This window comes from Gobio gobio (assembly GCF_949357685.1).
Source record: "Gobio gobio genome assembly, chromosome: 14".
Classification (NCBI taxonomy): domain Eukaryota; kingdom Metazoa; phylum Chordata; class Actinopteri; order Cypriniformes; family Gobionidae; genus Gobio; species Gobio gobio.
The window spans coordinates 35596085-35619008 of record NC_137107.1 but is presented as its reverse complement, the minus strand read 5'-3'; the positions used below and the strand labels follow the sequence as shown (position 1 = coordinate 35619008).

Genomic DNA, 22924 nt, shown 5'->3' with positions numbered 1-22924 from the left:
GTTCACCACTGTTCCTTCCTTGGACCACGTTTGATAGATACTGACCACTGCAGACCGGGAACACCCTAATAGAGCTGCAGTTTTGGAGATGCTCTGACCCAGTCGTCTAGTCATCACAACAACTGTTATCGCAATAACAGGTACCGTGATAAAGAGATAATGTTATTCACTTCACCTATGTTCATCAGCATAATGTTATGCCTGATCGAGATGCGTGTGTGTGTAATTTACAGGTTTTCCATGACTGTGGGAACCCCGTTACATTGAGCAAAATGTTGTGGCATGGACTATTTGAGTAGCCACCAACCTTGATCACTGGATTCTGATACACTAGCTGGTTTTCAACTCAGATTTCTCTCCATACAAACACCTGCAGCATATCAAGAGAAATGGAGGAGGAGTGAAAGGTCCAGTTCGTAACCTTGAGAAACACATGATCAAATAGCTGAAAAACAGTAGCATAACACGTGTCAAATATAGAATCATTTATAGTAGTACATAAAGTATAAAAGTACAGCTCTATAAATACAAAACACATTTAAAAAAAACACGCTACCAGAGAATCAATTAATTTGCTTAACAGGGTGATGCCCAAAATAAGCAGCACTAAAAGAACATTTACCCAAGAAAACTATATGTAAAATAAATAGCAACCGAAATCTCACAACCCAATAAACCTCAAAAACGTATGCACGTAACTATTCCATTATTGGTTCCCCAAGTGAAATGCATGTTGGTCTTTTCACACTGACCTCAATGCTGCTACAAAACTCTTGTGGGACTCAAGGTATGCTGGATTATGTGCACTGAATTAAACTGCTGTTTCTGACTGTGGGGTAGAAAATCGCGTCACACAGGCATGCAAGTTAAAAACTGTTATCCAGTTGTAAATTCCAGGTAAACAAATACAGCACAAAAGTACTGTAATATACAAAAACGCAATCACCCACCAACTTTTAGAGCAGCACTGTACTTATTTTCCCCCATTAAATTTTTTTTTTTATTTAAAAACCGGTCACAAACAGATCTTAAAAAACAATACCGGTTCACACTCATACTGTTCATACTGTAACTTTTCTTATTCGTTAAAACAAATATAAATCTACCACACTGTGGAATTAAAAGGCTTAACAATGACATTATCTGGACTTGCCAGAAAAAAAGTCTAGTACAGTGGAACCCAAAAAGTATTTTAAAGCACACTTAAAAATGCATGAATGTCTTTTCATTACATAACAAAACATAAATCCAACTGCTATCTGACAATCTAAAATTCTGTAAAATAGTGGATGTCGTCAACTTCTACTAATGGACATCCAATCCACAATGTATCCACATATCTATATCTTCATCTATACAATATATTTATTGTTTTTACATTTAAAACCTAACAAACTTTTTAGTTAAAAAAAAGCTATATTGTATTTTTTGCTTTCTAGTTCAATAACATGCCTACATCTTTAAGTGTGGATTAAGTTTCCAAAGATTTTGATGTCACTGTATATACTAACCTGTATCGTTTAAGATACCATAATGCAGCTATCAATATCAATCGCTAAAAGTCACCTGAGACATTTCACATTTTCCACCATTTTCTGCTGCAGCGTTGCATGTCTGAATGCCATCAGTCACACAGCCATGTAAACTAATACAAAAAAATAATGTATTATTCCTCATTTTACAAAGTCACTTTGGAGAAAAGCGTCTGCTAAACAAATGCTGGTGTCAGTAGGTGCAAGATGTGGTGAGGAAGCTACTGCTGTGCAGCCCTGAGGCCAGAGAGTGAGCCATGCGATGCGAGACCTCTCTCATGTTTTTAGCCGCTGTGAGGGCACGGGTCAGAGAGCTGTTCATAGAGAGCTGCTGATGGTCCACAGAGAGAGAGCGTCTGCGATGACCTCTGACCCCTGACCTCTCATCTCTGGCGGGACTTGCTGAGATGTTAAAGGGTTGTGAGTAGGCCTGTGTCGTCACAGGGCTGGAGAAGTAACTGCAGGAAAATGACACAGAATGATCAGTCTGTTGTGGACAGTTGCACCAGAGGGGTTTGACTTACAAGGTAACATAAGGTTATTTCTTGGTGTATATTACATAACTATATAAAATACATCACTGTTCAAAAGTTTTTTTTTTTTTAAAGAAATGAACACTTTTATTCAGCAAGATTACATTTAGAAAAACTGACAGTATCCTATAAAATCCTGAAAAAAATGGCAGCTGAAAATGAGATTTGCCACCGCATAGATAAATTCCATTTGGAAATATATTAAAATAGAAGACAGTTATTTTAAATATAAATATAATATTACACAATATTACCGTTTACTGTATTTTTATTCAAATAAATGCAGCCTTGGTGAGCATAAGATAGTCTTTTAAAAACATTAAATAATAAAAAATTACTGCTTATTAATAGTTAGCAAGGTAGTTGTTAAGTTTAGGTATTGTGTAGGATTAAGGGATGCTAATAAACAGTCAATATCCTAGTAATATGCATGCTAATAAACAACTAGTTAATAGTGAGAATTGGACCCTAAACTAAAGTGTTACCCAAATTATATTATAAACAACAATTTGGGTGAAGAGTCAATTAAAAGGTATAGAATTATTTGGATAATTCTATGCTTCAAATTTCCACAATGATCTCATACCAGTTTTAGTCAAGCTTGTACAACTCATCCATTGACAGGAAGTTGAGATTGATCAATAACTGTGTTCTTAAAAAAAAATTCTAGAGTTTGATTCATTGTCCAGGCAGCTGCAGAGGAAGAAGTACTCACACAGTTGAAGGATAGACGGGCACATATGGGATAACTGGAACACCTCCCTGCAAAGTGGGGCCAGGAGCCATTGCTGCATTCATGCCTCTTCTGTCCCGCTGTGAGGATCTCATTGGCTCACTCCTTCTGGGGGTGGAGACTGGCTCCTGATTGGCTAAATAACCACACATGAACAGTCAACATGATTCTTGGCGATATACAAGTCCTATTAGGTTAATGTATAAACAAAAATATTTCACATATCCAGGATGAACTGTATAAAATTAGTTATATGAAGTGACCAACCTGGTTGAGAGGCTCTTAATGCACCACACAATGGGCAGTGGCTACAGGAAGGTTGTGCGAGACGTGGAGAGCTCCTGCTCCTGATTGGACCTTTAATTAATAGTGTAAAGGGCAGGAGGGTAGTTCATGAATTGGTCATCTCAGCAAGTTTCAGATCCCATTACCATGATGGATGGAGGATGCTTACGTGTCGAGGCACTAGTGCGATCTGATATGCAGTGTAGACAGGTAGGTTCTGGTCCTCGGCTCGGTTCCACTTCATCGCTATTATCAGATCTGCCTGTTGATGTTCAATTAAAACACAAATTGTTCTTGATTACCATATCCAAACCTGGTCACCTATGTTAAGTTATAACAAAGATATTCTCTTACAGGTCCTGTCCTCTTTGTGATGTTCAAATCCTCTGGTTTGTCTTCTTCCTCTCGTTGTCATAGGGGACATCGGGACAGGTCTTAATGTTGATGGTCTTGGCTCAGACTGGACATGCTCAGAATCAGTTGCTGCAGCAGGGTTATAAGGAGCATGGTGAAAATGTAATAATACTAATCTCTCTGTCAGAGCATAACTGACTGAAACTTGGCACCTAAACATACTCAGATCAGTTTCAGGCCGATGTCGAGGTAAAGATGCTGATCTCTGCCTCAGGGTGGGTCTGGGTGAGTTTCCTTTCTCTTTTTCTCCATTCCTCCCTCTCTCTGTCTGCCTTCTCCTCCTCTCTGACCTAAAAAGAAAGGAGCATGGTCAAATTCCTTTGAAGTTGTAACTCATCCGATTATTACCTACAAGTTTCAGGCAACATATATAATATTCAATAGTCAAATTACCTTAAATGATTCCACTGCGGTGTTGCGGTCTGTGGGTCTGCGTGATCTCTGGTGTCTACTGTGGCAGAAGAGGGCGCTCTAACAGGACTAGAAGGTTTGGAGAGTCTCAGATTTCCCTCTAGTCGCTCCTTTAGTCGGTTCACTTCTTGCTGTAGAGATTCAAGAGCCTCTCTGAAACACATACACAACACATAAAAGGCTGTTTTTGTAGTTTGAAGAGGGAACAAAACAGATGAAATTCTATTAAAATTAGAGTCAAATAAATGCTGCTTTGACCTTCTGTCCATCCAAAAATCATGGTTTGAACAAAAATATTAAGCAGCACAACTGTTTCCAACATTGTTAATGATAATAAGAAATGTTTATTGAGCAGAAAATCAACATATTAGAATGATTTCTGAAAGATCATTCGACACTGAAGATAATATATTTATGATAATATTTCACAAAGTTACTGTTTTTACAGTATTTTTTATCAAGAGACATACTGACCCCAAACTTTTGAATGGTAGTGTACATTGAGTGTAAAAGACAACAGAACATGTCAAATATTTCCCTTCACAAACAATTTGAAGTTATAGTAGCAAGCCAAGAGTCCTCAAGTCAAGTCAACTTTATTTATATAGCGCTTTTAACAATGCCGATCATTTCAAAACAGCTTTACAGTCTTAAACAGGAAAATAATGCAACAGAATTTGATTCAGCCGTATAGCCATTCCGGAGAAAACGGTGATGTCATCATTTCATTTCAATTATCATACAGTGACAGTGTTGGCTTTAGATCCGTAATTAGATCAGTAATTTAGTTTATATGGTTAATTTAGTTTAATAATTAGATTTATTTGGATATTTAGTTGAAAAATTTAGTTTCCCCAACTGAGCAAGCCAAGCCAGAGGCAACAGTGGCAAGGAAACCAAAACCCTTTAATAAACCTTGGGAGAAACCAGGCTCAGTCGGGGTGCCAGTTCTCCTCTGGCCAATTAACAAACAGCGTATGATTATTATTCTGACAACTTTACAGTCCTCTTCAAAAGTCCCAAGTCATGTTGGTCAGATGACGTCAAGTGGTCATTATAAGTTCTAGTGTGGATCAGATTTTATACTAACTGTTAAACATCACAATTTGCATATGATGTTTAGATGAAACTCAAAGATATTTTGAGTCTGTTAAGAGTTCAGATCAACACAGGGTTTAGAAATAAACACTGCAGTGAGAACTCAAAAGTGGTGGGACAGGGTGAGTGGGTAGGTGAATATTTCAAGTTCAACCATCAAAAACACAGACAGGGTTACTGTTTTATTAATAGCTAATGGTGATTAATTCTGATCTCTTGATGTGGAGCAGAATACATACCAGCACTATCTTCATCTAGTCAAACTTCTGCTGAATCAAAGAAAGAAAAGAATGAAAATGAAATCTAATTATCCAGATGGAACTGCTTTGAAGTGAAAAAGGATTTTATAGAGACCACTTAATACCCCTGGAGTTTTTCCCAGAACACCCTTACAGTAGAGCTCTGGCTCAAAAGAGCAGCCATAAATATCTGCTTGTTTGTGCTGCAGTGGTCATGTCAGCCTTTAGGAAACTCACTGGTGATTTGTTAGCTGAACGGAACTTTGGGCTTCGAGGTGGTCGCCATGGTGATAAGGCGCATGGAAGGAGGGGCTTCTGTGAGAACGGAGCTGCAGATTGGCTGGTTGTGGGTATTGGCCATCCTGTGCTTTTTCCTCCCCTGATAAGAAATGGACTGAAAAAAAAGAGTATGCAGAGAAAGAAAAAAGGATGAAAAGAGAAATTCAGGGCCAGTATTAATGACGTGTTCAAATATCAGCAATTTTCATGGTAATGCTGTATATTATGTTATATATATATATATATAGTGCTGTCAAATCAATCAATCACGATTAATTGCATCTAATATAAACAGGTTAATGTTAAATTATACACTATTATTAATTTACATTAAACATAAAACTTAAAATGTTGAAATGTATTAGCATACGTAGAAATTAATCTTATAATCTTAAATTAATTTTACAATCTACATAAACGCTGTAAAAGTATTCATTTAGTGTTACCATTTATTATGATTTCATAGAAAGAAACCCAAGATAACCATATGAAAACAAATGGACTTTTTTTTACATGCTTTTTGTATGAAATGTCAATCCTATTCTAATGGTGACACCCACCATGATCACTCCCATGATCTGATTGGCTGGTGGTCAGACTGCTCGACCAGGGTGGGATGGTTCTATTAGGCCAATGAAGGGGGGAGATTGATGGAGAAAGGCTGGAAAAAGAACTCCTTTCCTCCCCTCCTCTCCTCCTAACAGGACCTGTGCATCCTCCAGACGTGCTGAGGTGTTCTCCTGGGGTATTCGGAGAGGGTTGTGAGCGAGAGGTGGAGACGGCGAAAGGCTGCCCAGAAGGAGGAGCAGACTCTGGTCTTTCTGTGTTCTTCATGTGCAGGCCAGACGGCATGGAACTGGAGGAGATATCCAAAAAAATATAAAGGCGTATAAATTCCCTAAGATAGCAAAAACATTTATCTAGAATTTAAATCAAATTTGAGTGTTTTGACAGACTCAGCCGATTTTATGATCAATCAGGTGGAAAATAAGACTAGTCACATAAAAAGTAAAAGCACACCTCTCCTCATGTCCGTAGCACAAACAGAGCAGGAAGAGTCCCTAACCATAAGTATGAGGAAGCTTGTTTTAGTAAGCACCACTAACGCATCACCACTGGTTTCTTGTCTAATTAAGGGTCACATGATCAAAGTCCTAGGCTGCGTCCCAATTCGCCTACTTATACTACGTCCTAAAAGTATGTACTCTTTTTGTGAAGAAAAAGTACATACTTTTGAGTGTGTAGCAGAAGAGTATGCAAGCTTTGGGACATACTACTTCGTCATCTTTAACGGACTCTGTAACGTGCGTCCCGTCACCGTTTAAACTGTCAATCATCGTCACAGTTAAAATCCCCCACTTTAAATTTAATTTCCTACCGTATCGGAGAGAAATGTAGTCGCTCGTTGATCTGCCTTTCGTGGGTCTTTAATGCAGAGACTCCTCTCATGTGTTTGCAAAGTTAATGGCCAAACGTATCATTACAAAAGTTCTCAATGCTGCTGAAGGAGAAATATAATGAGGATAATATTGAATAAATATCTTTTCGTCAGGCTAAATACTGATAATTGCTCACTCAAACCACTTTATCTAATCCTCTCCACTTAACCGTCAGACTCGCGCAACCGTCATGTTTGTAGTTTTTTAACACTTTTTATCCGCGTTTGTAGTTCTAATCGAATCCTCGTCCATCTCGCAATGGGTTGTGGGCAATATCAGCCGTTAGAGTGCGCATCGATCTGCACTTCGGATTCTGACCGGAAATAGTAAACCATCCGGGAATCTTTGGAATACTCTTTTCAACATACTACGATTTGGGACATACTAATTCTTTTTTCGAATACTATTTAGTACGGATAGTATGCAAATTGGGACGCAGCACTAGAGTCTACACAGTGAAGGTGCTTCATACCTCACCCCTGCCCTCTGCTGTAGAGGACTGTGTACTGCAGGAGTGAGCTGACTGCTCTCAGAGCCCATAAAGCCACTGTCTGTCTCTGGAGAAATTACCCCATCCTGCAGTGTAAGAAATACATGTAAGAACATAATTATTATTTACGCACATAAAAAAATGAATCCTTCAACTATAATATATAATGTTCATCACAAATAATGTACAGTCACTGACCAGAAGGGGCGCTCTGACAGTCTTGGCCTTTGCTTTCAAGCCTAAAGTTATGGGCTCTGTACTCTCTGCCAGGCTGGATAGGCTACTGCTTTGAGTTTTCCTGCTTCCTGCCATTTTCTTCTCCCTGCCCTGTTGCCCTGGCAACACTGAGGAGTGGCAAAAAGCCTCTGGGTGAGTTTCCATAGAGTCACACACCTGTGACCTAACAGATGGGCTGGAGGGAGGGGCACAATCTGCTGCTGGCTGCCTAAAGAAAGAGAGAATGGAGAGGTGAATGAGAGAGCAAACAGCTAGGCGTTGATAATGGTGCAGTGCGGATTGAACTGCTGTTACCCTCAATTATCTTTCAAAATCTGATAACAACATACAGCTGATGTTTAGACCACAAACACAGAAGTATCATCTCATTACATCTGTGTCATTTACCTTTATTTATATTATTGAATTAGAATAAGCTGATAAAATGGCAGGGTTTCTAAAATGGGTGGGGCTTATCAGCCAAGATATTCTCTAATTGGTCAGATACAATGGTTCTAATCCACGGTACACCTGTCAATTTTCTCAAATTGGTCAGCATGGCTCAATCACAGTGATGTCTGGATAATGAAATATAATAATATAACATTCATTACTGCATAAAGTTGCTGATCCCACAGATCCTTCTGAACACTGTCTTGATTTCCAGTACAAATATCTAATCATTCTTAAATCAAGATACATTTTCTTGAAAAGCAAAACTGTATTATGTCTTGTTTTTGAAAACATTATCAAAATTAAGCGAGTTTAAACTTAAAACAAGAAGAAATATCTGCTAGTGAAGTAATAAAGTTAATTCAAAGGGAAGTTAATTTTTCTTACACCACTGAAAGACCTTTTTCTTGTTTAAACTGTCACCGTCAGGACAGGACGGCTGGCAAGACACCTGGCACTCTTTTTTGATCGCTTTTTTCCCCCCGTATTATATATTTTAGTATTATTATAAATTAGGTATCATTTGAAAGCTTACGAACTTAAAATTCATCCTGTGAAAACCGTTTTGAAATCAGATGTTGCGTTACCATGGAAACGGTACTCTAATTTCTTCTAGCGGGCTCCTCCCCTAGTGGGACAAAACACATATCGTCGGAAAGGTCTGAGTCTCAAGGTTCCATATTTGGTGACTGTTTTGTGATGGAAGTGATATTTCGACAGAGATTTACAGGTAACTGCATCAAAAAAACGATCAATGGAATGTGGATGACACCCGGTGGCTATTTTTGGTATAGCGCCTAAACAAAATTGTGATATCAACTTCAAATTTGGAATACGACTTGATTAGACATATGGCTTTGATTTTATAGTACTTTTAGAGTAAAAATATATATATATATTTTATATCAAATTAAAATATTTATTACAGTATTTTTCATTTACTGTAAATTTAAATTTCCATAACTTTTTGAAATTTTTATTCTGAAATGCTTTCACTTCCACAATAATCTGCTGAGTGTCTTCTTTAAAACAAGACCAAACTTAGGTCTATATTTCAAAGTATTCTTGAATTACAGCCCTTTAAGTTTGGACAGTTAAGGGGTTAAGCATAGTGACTTAAATTAAATAAAGTGTTGGTTTCTGCAGTGGTGGCTCATCAAAATTTTGAGGTGGAAAATGCGAGAAGTAATAATAAAATTCCCAGTTATTCGTTTAATTTCATGTCTCAGAATGTGAATTTCTTATTTTTTATTTCACCATTGTAATGGCATAAAATACTACTGAAGTCGGAACCACCGCTGCTCTTCCCAGCGATGTAAATTACATGATATTAGTTTGAACTGCTCCCGCTGATAATCTAGCAATTACCTTAATTATGTAGAGTAGAGATATTGAATATTTGATCACCAAACATTTACCAAGATTAAAAATGAAGACAGACCCCATGCTGAAGTTGGTTATAGGCTACAGCAATCACCATCACTAAACAGCCAAACATACTCTTATAAAATGAACATTTAAAAGGACAGAAGGATGGATTTGTTTCCCCTATTGTGCTAGGTGAGTGAAATTTTATTATATTTTCTTTCTTTCTTTTTTCACATTTTATGTCTAAAAGTGACCAAAAAAAGCCATTTTAAAGCAGTTCATAAAAAAATCCTCTGGAGAGGATCCCCAGACCGCTACAATTAGTGTGCCTCCTCTATTTTACAATCCACCAGCAGCCAAAATTTGTCATTTTTCCTCTCAAGTAAATTTACTTTGATTTAAGAGTTTATAGATATTTGTACTGGAAGATGCTGAGTAAGAAAATATATTTTGCAGTGCATCTGTGATGCTGATGTACTGTAATATTATGTGAAATAGGACTCACTGCTGAGCAGATTTTGTCATCTCGCTCTCATTAATAGTCCTGTGTCGTTGTCTGATCATTACGCTTTTTTTCCCAGAAGGAACAGAATGTCCAAAATCCAGTGAGTCATGGCTCTTTAAAGTCACAGCTTGGTCCAGCATCCCGGGGAGCTCTTTAAAACTCTGATAGCTGGATAAGAAGAAAATAGCGTCTGACATGTAAAGTGAGATAGTTTCTGACATGTAAAGCATTATATTATATTTATTATATTATATTAATTATATTATATTATATTATATTATATTATATTATATTTATTATATTATATTATATTATATTATATTATATTATATTATATTTATTATATTATATTATATTATATTTATTATATTATATTATATTATATTATATTATATTATATTATATTAATTATATTATATTATATTATATTATATTATATTTATTATATTATTATATTATATTATATTTATTATATTATATTATATTATATTATATTATATTATATTATATTATATTTATTATATTATATTATATTTATTATATTATATTATTATATTTATTATATTATATTATATTATATTATATTATATTATATTATATTATATTATATTATATTATATTATATTATATTATATTATATTATATTATATTATATTATATTACATTATATTATATATGAAGGTCAAAGGCCACTCACCAGTCCATGAGGTTACTGAAGTCTTTCTCCACATGCTGGTGTTTGTCAAAGAGTGGACGAAGAACAAATGGGAGAATCTCCTCTTCGTCTCTGTCTGCATCACTCTCTCCGCTAACTGAACTGACCTCCACACCAACACAAGCCTCAGGATGGACAGCTGACAGTGGGCTCTGATAAAAAAAGAGGAGAAAATCAGTAATTTTCTGCCTTTTTTGTGTGTGAGCTCATGAGGTCAGAGGTTAGTGAGGTGTCGAGGTTAAGTTTGAGGCACCTCAGGTAGAGGTTCAGTCTCCAACATGGACACAGAGAGCACATCTGAAGGATGGAGCGGGGTTAAAGTAGGCTCAGAAATGGGTTGGTTCTGTTCTGCTTGCTCCAGCCACTCCTTCATCTCATCCAATCGCATCCCTGACCTGAAGATCTGACCTTCTAGGTCCCTGTGTCACACACAAACACACAGTGTGCATATTATGTGCATACTACAAGTGGCACAGGAAGTAAGCAGGAAGCACAGCTTTGTCAATATTTGGATCCGCATCAATGATGTCTATCTTTGTACAAATAGATCAATAAAAAATTCAGTAAAACAAAATAAGAAAACAATTTTTAAAGGGCACCTATTATGCCCCTTTTTACAAGATGTAATAGAGTGTTTCTATGAAGTTTCAGAACAAAATTCCTAACAGATCATTGAATATAACATTTTGAAAATGCCAATTTATGGGTTTGAGAAAAATTAACTGTTTTGTGTGCGTGTCTCCTTTAAATGCAAATGTACTGCTGTTCCCCGCAGTTGGTTATGTCTGTGCATGTATGCAGCAAGTACAGAAATCCTGTGTGTATATTAGATCTGTGTATTAAAGTGAAAGCAGTGTAATATACAGTACCTACTGCTATATGCTGTTCATATGAATCAAACAACAGAAGAAAAACAGAAAATCACTCACTGCTCTTGAATGAATAACTTTCTTTAACAAGAACACATTTGTTACTTGAATGCTGCTTTTAAATGCTCTGGCGAGGAGATAAACATGGCAGACTTTGTACAGCTCTCTGAGGACGGGGTCTATGCTAATATGGCAGTGTCCATCAACACTCAAGTGTGGGGCCTGTAAAATGTGACGTGACTTTGCCAGGAATCTGCAAACGGCTTGTTCTGAGACGGTGCTTATGATTTATGGGGATAATAAAAAAAAGGAGTGGGTGGATTTTTACCATTATAAGGTGGTTGTGTACACACTGCCAACACACATTGATGTTCAAACACCGTGTAAAAGTGAATTTTGCATAATAGGTGCCCTTTAATGTTTTTAAATAAGTATTGTTTGCTCACCAAGGCTGCATTCATTTGATCAAAAATCAATTAAAACAGTAATATTGTGAAATATTATTGCAATTTAAAATAAATGTTTTATGTTTTTATATACGTTCAAAAGTAATTTATTCCTGTTGGCAAAGTTGAATTTTCAGCGGCCAATACTCCAGTCTTCAGTGTCACGTGATCCTTTTCTGATGCTGATATATTGACAAAATGTCCTGATTAATATTTTTGTGATTTCTATTTTTTTCATGCATCCTTGCTGTATAAAAGTATTACATTTCTTTAATAAAAAACAAAAACAAATAAATACCAATCTTTTTGACTTATTTAATGATAGTGTATATATACAAAAAAAATATGCTACCTGTCTGGGTCAAAGGTGACATGCATGCGATGTTGCTTCTGCAGCATCTGATACTGGGCTCGTGCATCTAGGTAAGCCCTCTCAAGAGACTCTTGCCCCTGTGCCAGTGTGGAGATACCCTGTAGATGATTCAGAGGACTCAATCTGACTTCATGTCTTTACAAATTTTAGTTTTTTTAAACAAGCACCATCATACCTTAATCTGTTCACATGGCTTGAGTTTTCCATTCTTTAGAAGTGCCTCAAAAGCGTCAACCTGAACAAGCAAAAAAGTTTGACAGAATGATGGTCATTGTTACAGACACCGTTAAAAGATCCAAATAGGTTTTTTTTTTTTTTTTTAAAGTTACCTGTAGCTGAAATCTATGAGTTTGTTTTGTCAGAGTCTCTGTTAGATGGTCTGCTGTGAGAGATCCAGAGCTGGTGGAGGTCACAGAGGAAGGGCGAGTTACTGTTTTTCTGGAGTTTTCTGCAATGTGAAAAAAACAATTTGGGTATTATTGAACAAACTTATTCAGTTTGACTGCAAAACTAATTTAGAAGAGTCCATATGTCCATAGCTCATAAATCAGCTAGAAAAAGAAACTCTAGAGAGGATTATTTTGCTAAATATATGCAAAATTGTACTGGTTGTGGTGTCTGTCTTATTTAATGTATGTTTGTTACAGTCACAGTTTAAATTTCAACAACAAATAATAGTACAAACATAACTATATCATTAAAAGGTTTATATAAAAACTGCCTTAATTTGTGAAAGACTGAAATACGTTTTTGAGTTACAATTTGTAAATAAATTTGCTGAATAAATTTGTTATTAAATACATTTTATTTTTGTGGCTAAATTATAACTTTAATTTTGGTTTTAGTAAAAAATCATCACTAGAAAAAAATAAATCACCCAAAAATAAAAAATTCTGCTGTTCTGAACTATTACAGATTATGATCAGTGTGATTTTTATGTACACTATACAGGCACACGGTTTCAAAGTGATATTGTCAGTGTGGTGTACCGGAGCCAATCTGCTGGGTCAGGGTAGCAGATCCTGCGCTGAACTCTGCCCTCTGTGCTTGAGGAAAACTGAGGGTTATGACCTTTGACCCTTCCTGAATAACACCTGACAGGATAGCTGTACTGGGCTTTGGGGGCTCAGAACGGAGAACCACCTGAAAAAAACCACCACATAGACAACATTCAGGAGTTGACAAGGGCTACTTTGAACAACAATGATAGAGAAATTAGCAACCATATGAGTGAAAATCTACTGTGACAATAATCCAAGACTATGAGCCGATTTCTATACATAATGCCTTGTAATGAGTCCTGTGTAAACACATATGTCCCTGATGTGCTTTATTATACAATCTCCCTAAATCCATATTTATATGGCATAATGTATCTTTAGGGGGGAAAAAGTTACATGTGGACTGTGGAGTACGTTTATATTATATTTATTTCTGGTTCAGGTTAAAGCAATCTTCGATCTGGAACTGGACTGTGGTACAATAACTGGTGACCACTGTTTCCCAACATATAGTTGGAAGAACACAACAAGGACTGTTGCCACCCACTGTGTAAATGCTGAGACCATCAGAGATATGCGGCCCTGACTAGCAGCCTGCCCACGTGACAGACCCCTCAGATTTACTGCAGAGTAGCGGCTGAACCACAAAGGAGAATGGAGGAGAGACTCACATACAATAAAGGGCTCATAAAACAGGCCATTTAATGAGTGTTTTCCACTGCTGGACTCGCAGATAAGACACTGGATAAAGAAATACACCGAAAATAAAATGACATTAGGCTGATATCCATGCACCTCACATGCTGCATGCTTGCATGTTTGCAGGCTGCCTGAAATCTAATGGGGCCGAATGACTGTCCCCACTTGATAAGCACCCGAGACACTAAATCACACTAAACATAACCTCAACATGACCCGAGTGTTTAGAATAAAATAGCACTCTTTTTCGACCACAATCTTTATTATTAATGGATCAATACCAGAAGCAGATCATCAGATGTCAATTATCAGTTTTTCCAGCCTATGCTTCAGTTTTTTTACATAGGGGTGGGTGATGGAAGATATATATATATATACACAGATCAGGATAACATTATGACATGATATAGATCCTAATTTGTATAAATTATATAAATCCTAAATTGTGTTGGTCCCCCTTTTGCAGCCAAAACAGCCCTGACCCGTCGAGGCATGGACTCCACTAGACCCCTGAAGGTGAGCTGTGGTATCGGGCCGCAAGATGTTAGTTCTGTAAGTTGTGAGGTGGGGCCTCATGGATCGGACTTGTTTGTTCAGCACATCCCGCAGATGCTCAGTTGGATTAAGATCTGGGGACTTTGGAGGCCAAGTCAACACCTCAAGCTCATTGTTGTGCTCCTCAAACCATTCCTGAACCATTTTTGCTTTGTGGCAGGGCACATTATCCTGCAGTTATCCATGACCCTGTCACCGGCTCACCACTGTTCCTTCCTTGGACCACTTTTGACAGATACTGACCACTGCAGACTGAGAACACCCCACAAGAGCTGCAGTTTTGGAGATGCTCTGACCCAGTCGTCTAGCCATCACAATTTGGTCCTTGTCAAACTCAAATCCTTACGCTTGCCCATTTTTCCTGCTTCTAACACATCAATTTTGAGGACAAAATGTTCATTTGCTGCCTAATATATCCCACCCACTAACAGGTGCTGTGATAAAAAGATAATCAGTGTTATTCACTTCACCTGTCAATGTTATGCCTGATCGGTGTATATAAACAATATATGTATACAGAGAATTCACAGAAGACACACTTTCTTTTCTAACAAATTCTTAATTTTCTGCCTGAATTTGGAAAAGCCATTTCCTAATCACATCATTTCAACAGTTTTATCATTTATCACCCACCCCTATTGCTACATTTAAGGAACCACAACGAAGTCACTACTAAGGATTAAAGTGAATGAAACATGTCCATCTCAAGCTGTTGTTTCTGTTAATGCAGAAGCAGATGGCCAGGGCATGTGGGTAGAGAGCTTAATGAGCATTACAGCAAATGCAGCTGGAGATGCAAAACCGAACAGAGAAATGGCCAAAAATGATTGGCCTTAATAATTACCAACATTGCTCTGTAAAAGGTTAAGGTTAAGTACAGCTGAAATGAGTTCAGATAAGGTTGCGACGTGTATCGCGGACCTATTACCTAACAGCGAAGGTAAACATGACATCACATCCTGTTTTAATCCTGTCTCAGGCCCAGATTTATTTCAGGTCACTTTGTTACTTGTTTAGGTGACATTGTTCTGTGTTTATTAACTGTTTTCAACACTGAGGCAACATACGATCTTATCAGACATATAACAGAACTCATTTCATCAAAACAAATGAGAATGATAATAATGATAATGCCATTTAGGCTGTCAATCAATTTAAATATTTAATCATAATAAATGGCATATTTTTTTGTAGATAACTTGTCAATTCCTTTTAAAGGAAATAATAAAGCAATAAGACATGTAATTACTGTAATTGCACAACAATTTGTGCATTTATTGCATAAAAAATTAAGTTAAGTATTTTCAGTTGCATACATTCACCTGTATAATATCAAGTATGCAGATAATTTAACAATTTGTGCAAATAATGCTTTTGTATATACACTTCTTATTGCCTCAGTTTGTTTGTTAGTCTTTTTCTGATAGTGTTTGTGTCCTCTGAGGTAAACCCTCTCTGCAAGCCTTTGTATTTGTGGAAAAACATCACAATCAGAGACAGCCTTCAGTTTGAAAATGAGCCTGAGCTTCTGCACGGCGGTGCTGCTAAACGGAAGGCTGTGATTATGGCCGTCACAAAAGAGATTCTGAATTTATATTGTGTTGACTCAGCCTGAGGAGTCTAAAAATAGCTCTCATCAACATCAGAGCAGACGGAGAAAGGAGACTAGCCTGCTGATATGAGGGAGAGCATTGCACTGAATTCATGTCAGCCTTCAAATGAAGGGGAAAAAAAGCACAAAACCATAAATACAGTCTGTAAAGCCAACCTTTGCTTCAAGGCGAAGTCGATCGATAGTATTTTCAGCTTCTGCATACTTGGTAAGCAGCCTGTTATAGTCCTCCTGTAAGAAGTGAGGGGAAAAAATAATAGACTATTAATGCTTCATTCTTCATTTTAGCCTTTTGGAGAAATCAGCATAATTTCAAAAGTGTTCAAAATGCTATGCTACCCAGTTTATTTGCCATATGTATACTACAGCTATAACCTACTACTATTGCCAAAACATAGTACACAAAACATAGTACATTTAGTGCACATTGCTAGGGAAAATCTTTCCCACAATGCAATTCACTTATACTTCCTTATTTAATGTGAACAATGAACAATATGAATATCAACCAATATTTTAATATCTCAGACTACTAAAAGTTAAGATACTTTTACATAAAAAAAATGCAAGAATTGTATTTCCAAGATGATCAAACATCAATATAGAAGGACCATGTGACAGCATGTAGCATATTATCGTTTAGTGTTTATTGTGGCATTCAGTTTATAGTGTTTATTCAGTTTCATATACATACACATAATACAATACACACGTTGAAAAGTTATTTCTCAATATTACTATTTTACTGTTTTTTTAATGAAATAAATCCAGCCTTGGGGAGCATAAAATACTTCCATGTCATGACCCATTTAAATGTTTTAATTATTGTAGATGTTCCTTGAGGTTCACTTATAATGTTATAAAGTTTTTTGCACTCAAAAACCAAACATATATGAGGAAAAAATTATTTTAAACCCTCGTCCCCTCTGAAATGATCAGTTTTTAAGAGGCTTGTCAGTAACCAGCACTGTTGTGATTGGCCAATGCCATTGCATAGGAAACAGTATCAACGGCCACTCGATATTGCATGCAAGTAAGTGTTTTGAAAACATTAATCCATATAAAAACATAATTTACAGACTGCGCATTATGAAATCATTTACTTACGGTTTGTGATGCAGCTGCTGTCAGATCCAATACAGCTGGCTGCTTAATCTTTCAACAAACGTTTCTTTGAGTACTCTCCATTAAACTGTGCCTAGCTTACAAAACGAAATGCTCAGAACAAACATATAATCCTCCGACGTGATCCAGGATGCCATTAAAATAAAGCAACCACTTGTTCCTGACACTGGTAGCCTTCTACAGTCTGTACAGAGATGCAAGCAAGCTGTCGACAGACTCAAGCACGTGGAGTATGTCAGAAACTGAACACGTTTGATGAAAAAGAGAAAAAAAGCACTACATCACAGAAAGTGATGGGAATATTTAAGTTCTCATCTTGTTTTATTGAAGATCAATTTGGCTCAAATTTACAAAACATTGAGTCAAATTGAGTTACAAAAATGGAGTCAAGGTCTGTAGCTTTACAAAAGGAATATGCTACAACTTCTGAAAAAATGAATAAATAACTTCCTGTTTTACAGAGATGTTTAAATCCCGTCACATCGGGTAAGCTATACAAAACAGACATTTGAGTGCTTCCAATGCACAGTGCAATCTCTTAAAGGGTTAGTTCACCCAAAAATGAAAATTCTATCATTAATGACTTCCCCTCATACTGTTGGACACCCGTAAGACCTCCGTTCATCTTCGGAACACAAATGAAAATATTTTAGTTGAAATCCGATGGCTCTGAAAGGCCTCCATTGGCACAATGCACTTTACACTCTCAAGACCCATAAAAGGTACTAAAGACGTCGTTACAAAGTCCATCTCACTACAGTGGTTCTACAATAACTTTATGAAGCGATGAGAATAGTTTTTGTGCGCAAAAAAAAACTAAATAACGACTTATATAGTGATGATCCATTTCAAAACATCAGCATCATGAAGCTTCGAAGCGTTATGAATCAGTGAGTCGAATCATGATTCGGATCGCGATCCAAACCACTGAATCAACTCACCGATTCATAACGCTTCGAAGCTTCATGATGCGGTGTTTTGACATCGGTCAACACACCGGGAAACTGCTTTGCACGGTCTTTTGCTGTTATTTTTGTTGGCAAATGGGAATTTGCGTGCTTCATCATGGTTTCACCGATGGCTATGGTTTCACCACAGGGTTTGCAGCTTTTCGATGACGTTCACGTCGGGTAATAATTACGTCACTTCAAAACGTTCCCATGGCAATAGGGGGAAATGGCGGCTCTTGTGTGAAGTAAACAAACATTTTTCAACTTTCTGCTAATATATATGACTTTTTTGCAACGGAAATGCAGGGATTATGAAATCATGCTAGCCCCGCATATTTTGCACGCAGAAATAGGCAATTTACGCGGCGAAAGTGCGGCGTATTTGAAAAAATGCAGCCCCGCATAAATATGCAGACTTTGGCTGATTATGCATTAAATCATGCAATCGCATAATCGTGTTTTTCTGGAGGGAATGCTTTTAAAAAATCTTACTAATCCCAAACTTTTGAACGGTACTGTATACTATGCAGCGTGCAGTAAATAGTATACTAGAATTTCATTCTGAACAGAGTGTTCACTCCTCTTTTTACATACCTGTAGCTGCTGCACCAGTGTGCTGGCCTGCTGGGGGCAGCGGAACTCCTCTGGTATTGTACTGTGCAGACGCTTGTGGGTCCCACTGGTGGAGGGACTTGCTAGAGACCTATCAGAGCTGCTCAACAGGACCTCTCTCACTATCTCAGCAGGGGATTTGAACACTACAGGAAGATCTGGGTGTGAAGTTCTATCATGAGGGGGTCTACTGCTTTTAGGAGGTTTGTATCCACTCTTTTTCGGGAAATGAACCCTCGGCTCCACTTTGGAGAAATCAGGTAAGGGGTGACTCAGCAGCCCTTTCCTAAGAATACATAATTAGTAAAAAAAAAAAAAAAAGGCTAAATTTGACTAAATGTACAATAATGTTAGAAAAATGTATACTTTAGATCAATACAACGAATTACATTTTCAATGTTATTTTAAATAAATAAATGCACATTTCATAAATGTACACTTTTATCGACTATATTTTGCATTATTTGCATATAAACATATTGTATACTGATAAATAAAAACATTTACCCTTTATTTAACCGAAAAACATTCGGTTTCACAGACAAGGTTTAAGCTAGTCCCAGACTAAAATGCATGTTTGAGCTGTTTTAACTAAAAGCAACTTGCACTGACATATCTTAAAAATATGTCAGTGTCATTTTTTTGTCTTAAGATTTCTAAGGCATGTTACTATAAGCATCTTAAATGTCCTAATTGAACCAAGGCTTAATCCTGGCTTAATCTAAGCCCTGTTTGTGAAACCAGACCTTATTTTATTTAGGGGTCAAATTATAGGGTCACATTTTTTCATATGAATTTGTGTTCGTCTATTTTTCATCTCACCTGATATCATCTGGATCAGTATGAGAGGTTTTGTGGTTCTTCATTGCTGAAAATCGATGATGTGTAGGAGGTGGCGAGTGCTCTGAGGGGGAGACGCTTGCTTTAGAAATGCACTGTGCTGGAATGGAAACCTGATCGTCACAGGAAGCAGGGTTTGTTTTTCTGGGAGAGGGCGTTGGAGGCTGCAGGTTGTGGTTAGGACTGTGTAACCTTCTTTCAAATTTTTCTCCACTCGTACTATCTTGGTACATTTTTTCCACTGTGATTTTCATCACAGGGATTCTTGGTGAAGCTTGGGGTGTGATCTTGCGTTTAATCTCCTCCTCCTTTGATCTAACCGTGTGGTATGTTTTAGGGGCGGCACTCTGATAAGTGCTAAGGGATGACTCTGCCCAAATGTCTAGCTCTGGAAATGTCTCAGCTTTAATATCACAGTTTTTCATCATTTCCTCTGAGGACAAATGGGGAAAACTGATGGGATCAGAAGTGTTTCTGAAGGAACAATGTGAGACAGGGAGAATATGCCCATCGGTTTCCTTGAGTTCCTCATAATCACTTTGCTCAGAATGGTCTGGGACTCCTGAAATTGGAATGTTTTGGGGGATCTCAGTCATTTTGTGACTGAAATCAAGGCTCTTCACCATTCCAAACATAGATGCCATCTCTTCTGTAACAGGAAATGTTTGGTCCATGAATCTCGGAGCATCTTCACATGTGTCCTTCTCTTCTGTCTCCTCATCGGTCATGTCTAACGTTGTGTCTCTCTTTGGGAAAGACTTTAATTTGTGCCTTTGGATTGTTGGGCTCCCTGTACCATCCTCATCATCAGTCCAATCTTCCAACAAAACACTCTGGTCATCATCTGCTCTGTGTTCTTCCTCTAATAAAAGACAGAATGAAATGAATGAAAACCAATTAGACCATATAGACTATTTTTTATTATACTTACACTACTGTTCAAAAGTTTGGGGTTGGCAAGATTATTTAAAGTCTGTGTAAAGGCAATTCAGAGATTTGTTTCTAAACACATTATAAATGTTAGAAATGTGTTGCTGAAAACACATTACAAAGTCTGTGAACTATGTAGTACTGAATTGTGGAGTTAGACCGGTAAACAGTTTTTCACCATGTTTGAGTTCAGGATTTTTTGGCCTGAAATCATGGCTCGATGACACACTGGAGCCACTGAGCATATGGCCCGTCCCATAACATCAGTGGTTCACCCGCTCAATAGCGAGTTACTGTCATTACTGTTAGTTACTACAGCCTACAGTTTGCTAGCTAGGTATGCCTTTGTCACGTAAATACATATTAGGCCTAACTGGTTGTGATAATTTACAAAACAACACGGTCTCATTTAAATTTCCTAAAACGATGATATCAAGAAGAGGTGGATTAATTTTGTGAAGAGCCACCTTGATGGAGAGCTGAGGATCACCACCAACACCCACCTCTGCAGGTTATTTTACAAACTTTCATCGGAACCAACTGGGATTCACTGATAATCCGCTGTTACTGGTGAATAGGGCTGAACCGACTATCTCCCACCCCGGCCTTCATTCTCCCGTCCCGCTAACATCTGGTGCCATCGCACATAATACATTTTTCTGTGAAGTGACAAACTCAGAACACATATTTAATATTGCCATTACTCTGACTTTAATTTTTTTGAAAGAAGTCTCTTATGCTCACCAAGGCTATACAAATATTTGATTAAAATACAGTTAAAACAGAATTGTGAAATATTATTACAATTTAAAATTATTTTTCTATTTTAATCTATTTTAAAATGTAATTTATTCATGTGAAAACTGGAGTAATGACTGCTGAAAATTAAGCTTTGTCATCCGTGTCACATAATCTTTCAGAAATCATTCTAATATGCTGATTTAGTTCTCATGAAACATTTCTTATTATTGTCACTGTTGGAAACAGTTGCTGCTTAATATTTCTGTGAAAACTGTGATACATTTTTTCAGGATTATTTGATGAATAGAAAGTGTTCAAGAAAACTTTTGCATGGTAGTTTATCTATGCACTATTTATCCCTTTTCACAAAATTAAAATAATTTCACTTCACAATTACTATAGTTTTATGCTACTAAACTCGGCTGCGGATGTTTAAATGAACTGAGTCTTACGCAGAGATGCAGAGTAGCAGTCGTCTCCAGTGGCCTGCGAGAGCGGCTCCGAGTCTAGCAGCTCACTCAGGTGATAGCTTATCGCCTCTAGTGCAGGTGGAGGCCTATGCTCAGGCTCGGGGGTCTTCGTGTCCCACAACAGGTCCTCTGCAATCTCCTCCTCTCCTCCCTGATTCAGAGATTCACGATATGCTTATATGCTTATTAAACAGTTAAACACGTTATTCAAGAAATAGGGCATATAAATGGATAAGAAATATTTCAAATTAAAATGCATTTGTCCTATGACAAGCATTTTTAAGTGTAATGAATGAAGAGTCCTGGTGAGCCTGCTCTAAATGACCAATAAATGGGAAGATATCAGTCAAACATCTCTGATGTCCTCACCTCCTGCTGCCCTTGACTCTCTGCCAGACCAATGATGCCATTCTCATCCATCTGGCTTTGGAAGTCCTCATCAGGTTCTTCATCCCAGCTGAAGTCCGACCCCTCTGGGCTCGAGGGAGAGGGGTACGCTGGGGCTGGTGTCCACACCAGAACCCCTGCAGTGGTACCTCTGCTCCGCTCCATTACCTTGCTCTTTATCGCTCTCTTTTATTCCACCTTGAACTCCTGTAACACTTGCACCTCCTCATGGTGGGCCAATAATGAATGTTTTCATGAACAGGCTATGTAATGTCCACTTATAGGTCATCAAGGTGATTAAACACAATCTGAAAAACACAAAAATTACCTTGACATTGAACAATTGATGCACCACCTTTCATGCTCTACTGAGATATAAAGCAGTGTTAAAGGGAGTAAATTAAAATTGTCCTTATTTACTCACCCTCAAGTTGTTCTAAACCCGTATGAGTTTCTTTGTTCTGTTGAATACAAAAAAAGATGGGTATCCCTATAAACTATCCCTTTAAGAAAAAAAAACACTGAAACTAATTTAATTATCAAAGATAAATAACTGAAATCCATTCAAGCTGGAGGAAAAAAAAGAGGTGACTAAAGAGAACCA

The 22924-nt window shown here is 37.3% G+C and overlaps 1 protein-coding gene across 1 annotated transcript; it reads right to left on the bottom strand.

Moving 5' to 3' along the window:
• Nucleotides 1-469: 469 nt before the first annotated feature.
• Nucleotides 470-22616, bottom strand: akna (AT-hook transcription factor). Its single transcript, XM_079835088.1, has 23 exons — nt 22303-22616; nt 21916-22084; nt 19775-20654; nt 18935-19238; nt 16422-16496; nt 13388-13541; nt 12728-12846; nt 12574-12633; nt 12378-12496; nt 10964-11129; nt 10693-10862; nt 9996-10163; nt 7652-7898; nt 7436-7539; nt 6085-6380; nt 5483-5639; nt 3891-4061; nt 3660-3787; nt 3438-3566; nt 3253-3345; nt 3066-3155; nt 2781-2934; nt 470-1990 (listed from the first exon to the last, which is right to left on the bottom strand). Exons 1-23 carry the CDS (start codon nt 22483-22485, stop codon nt 1726-1728), a joined length of 4401 nt encoding a protein of 1466 aa, XP_079691214.1. The 5' UTR covers nt 22486-22616; the 3' UTR covers nt 470-1725.
• Nucleotides 22617-22924: the final 308 nt, after the last annotated feature.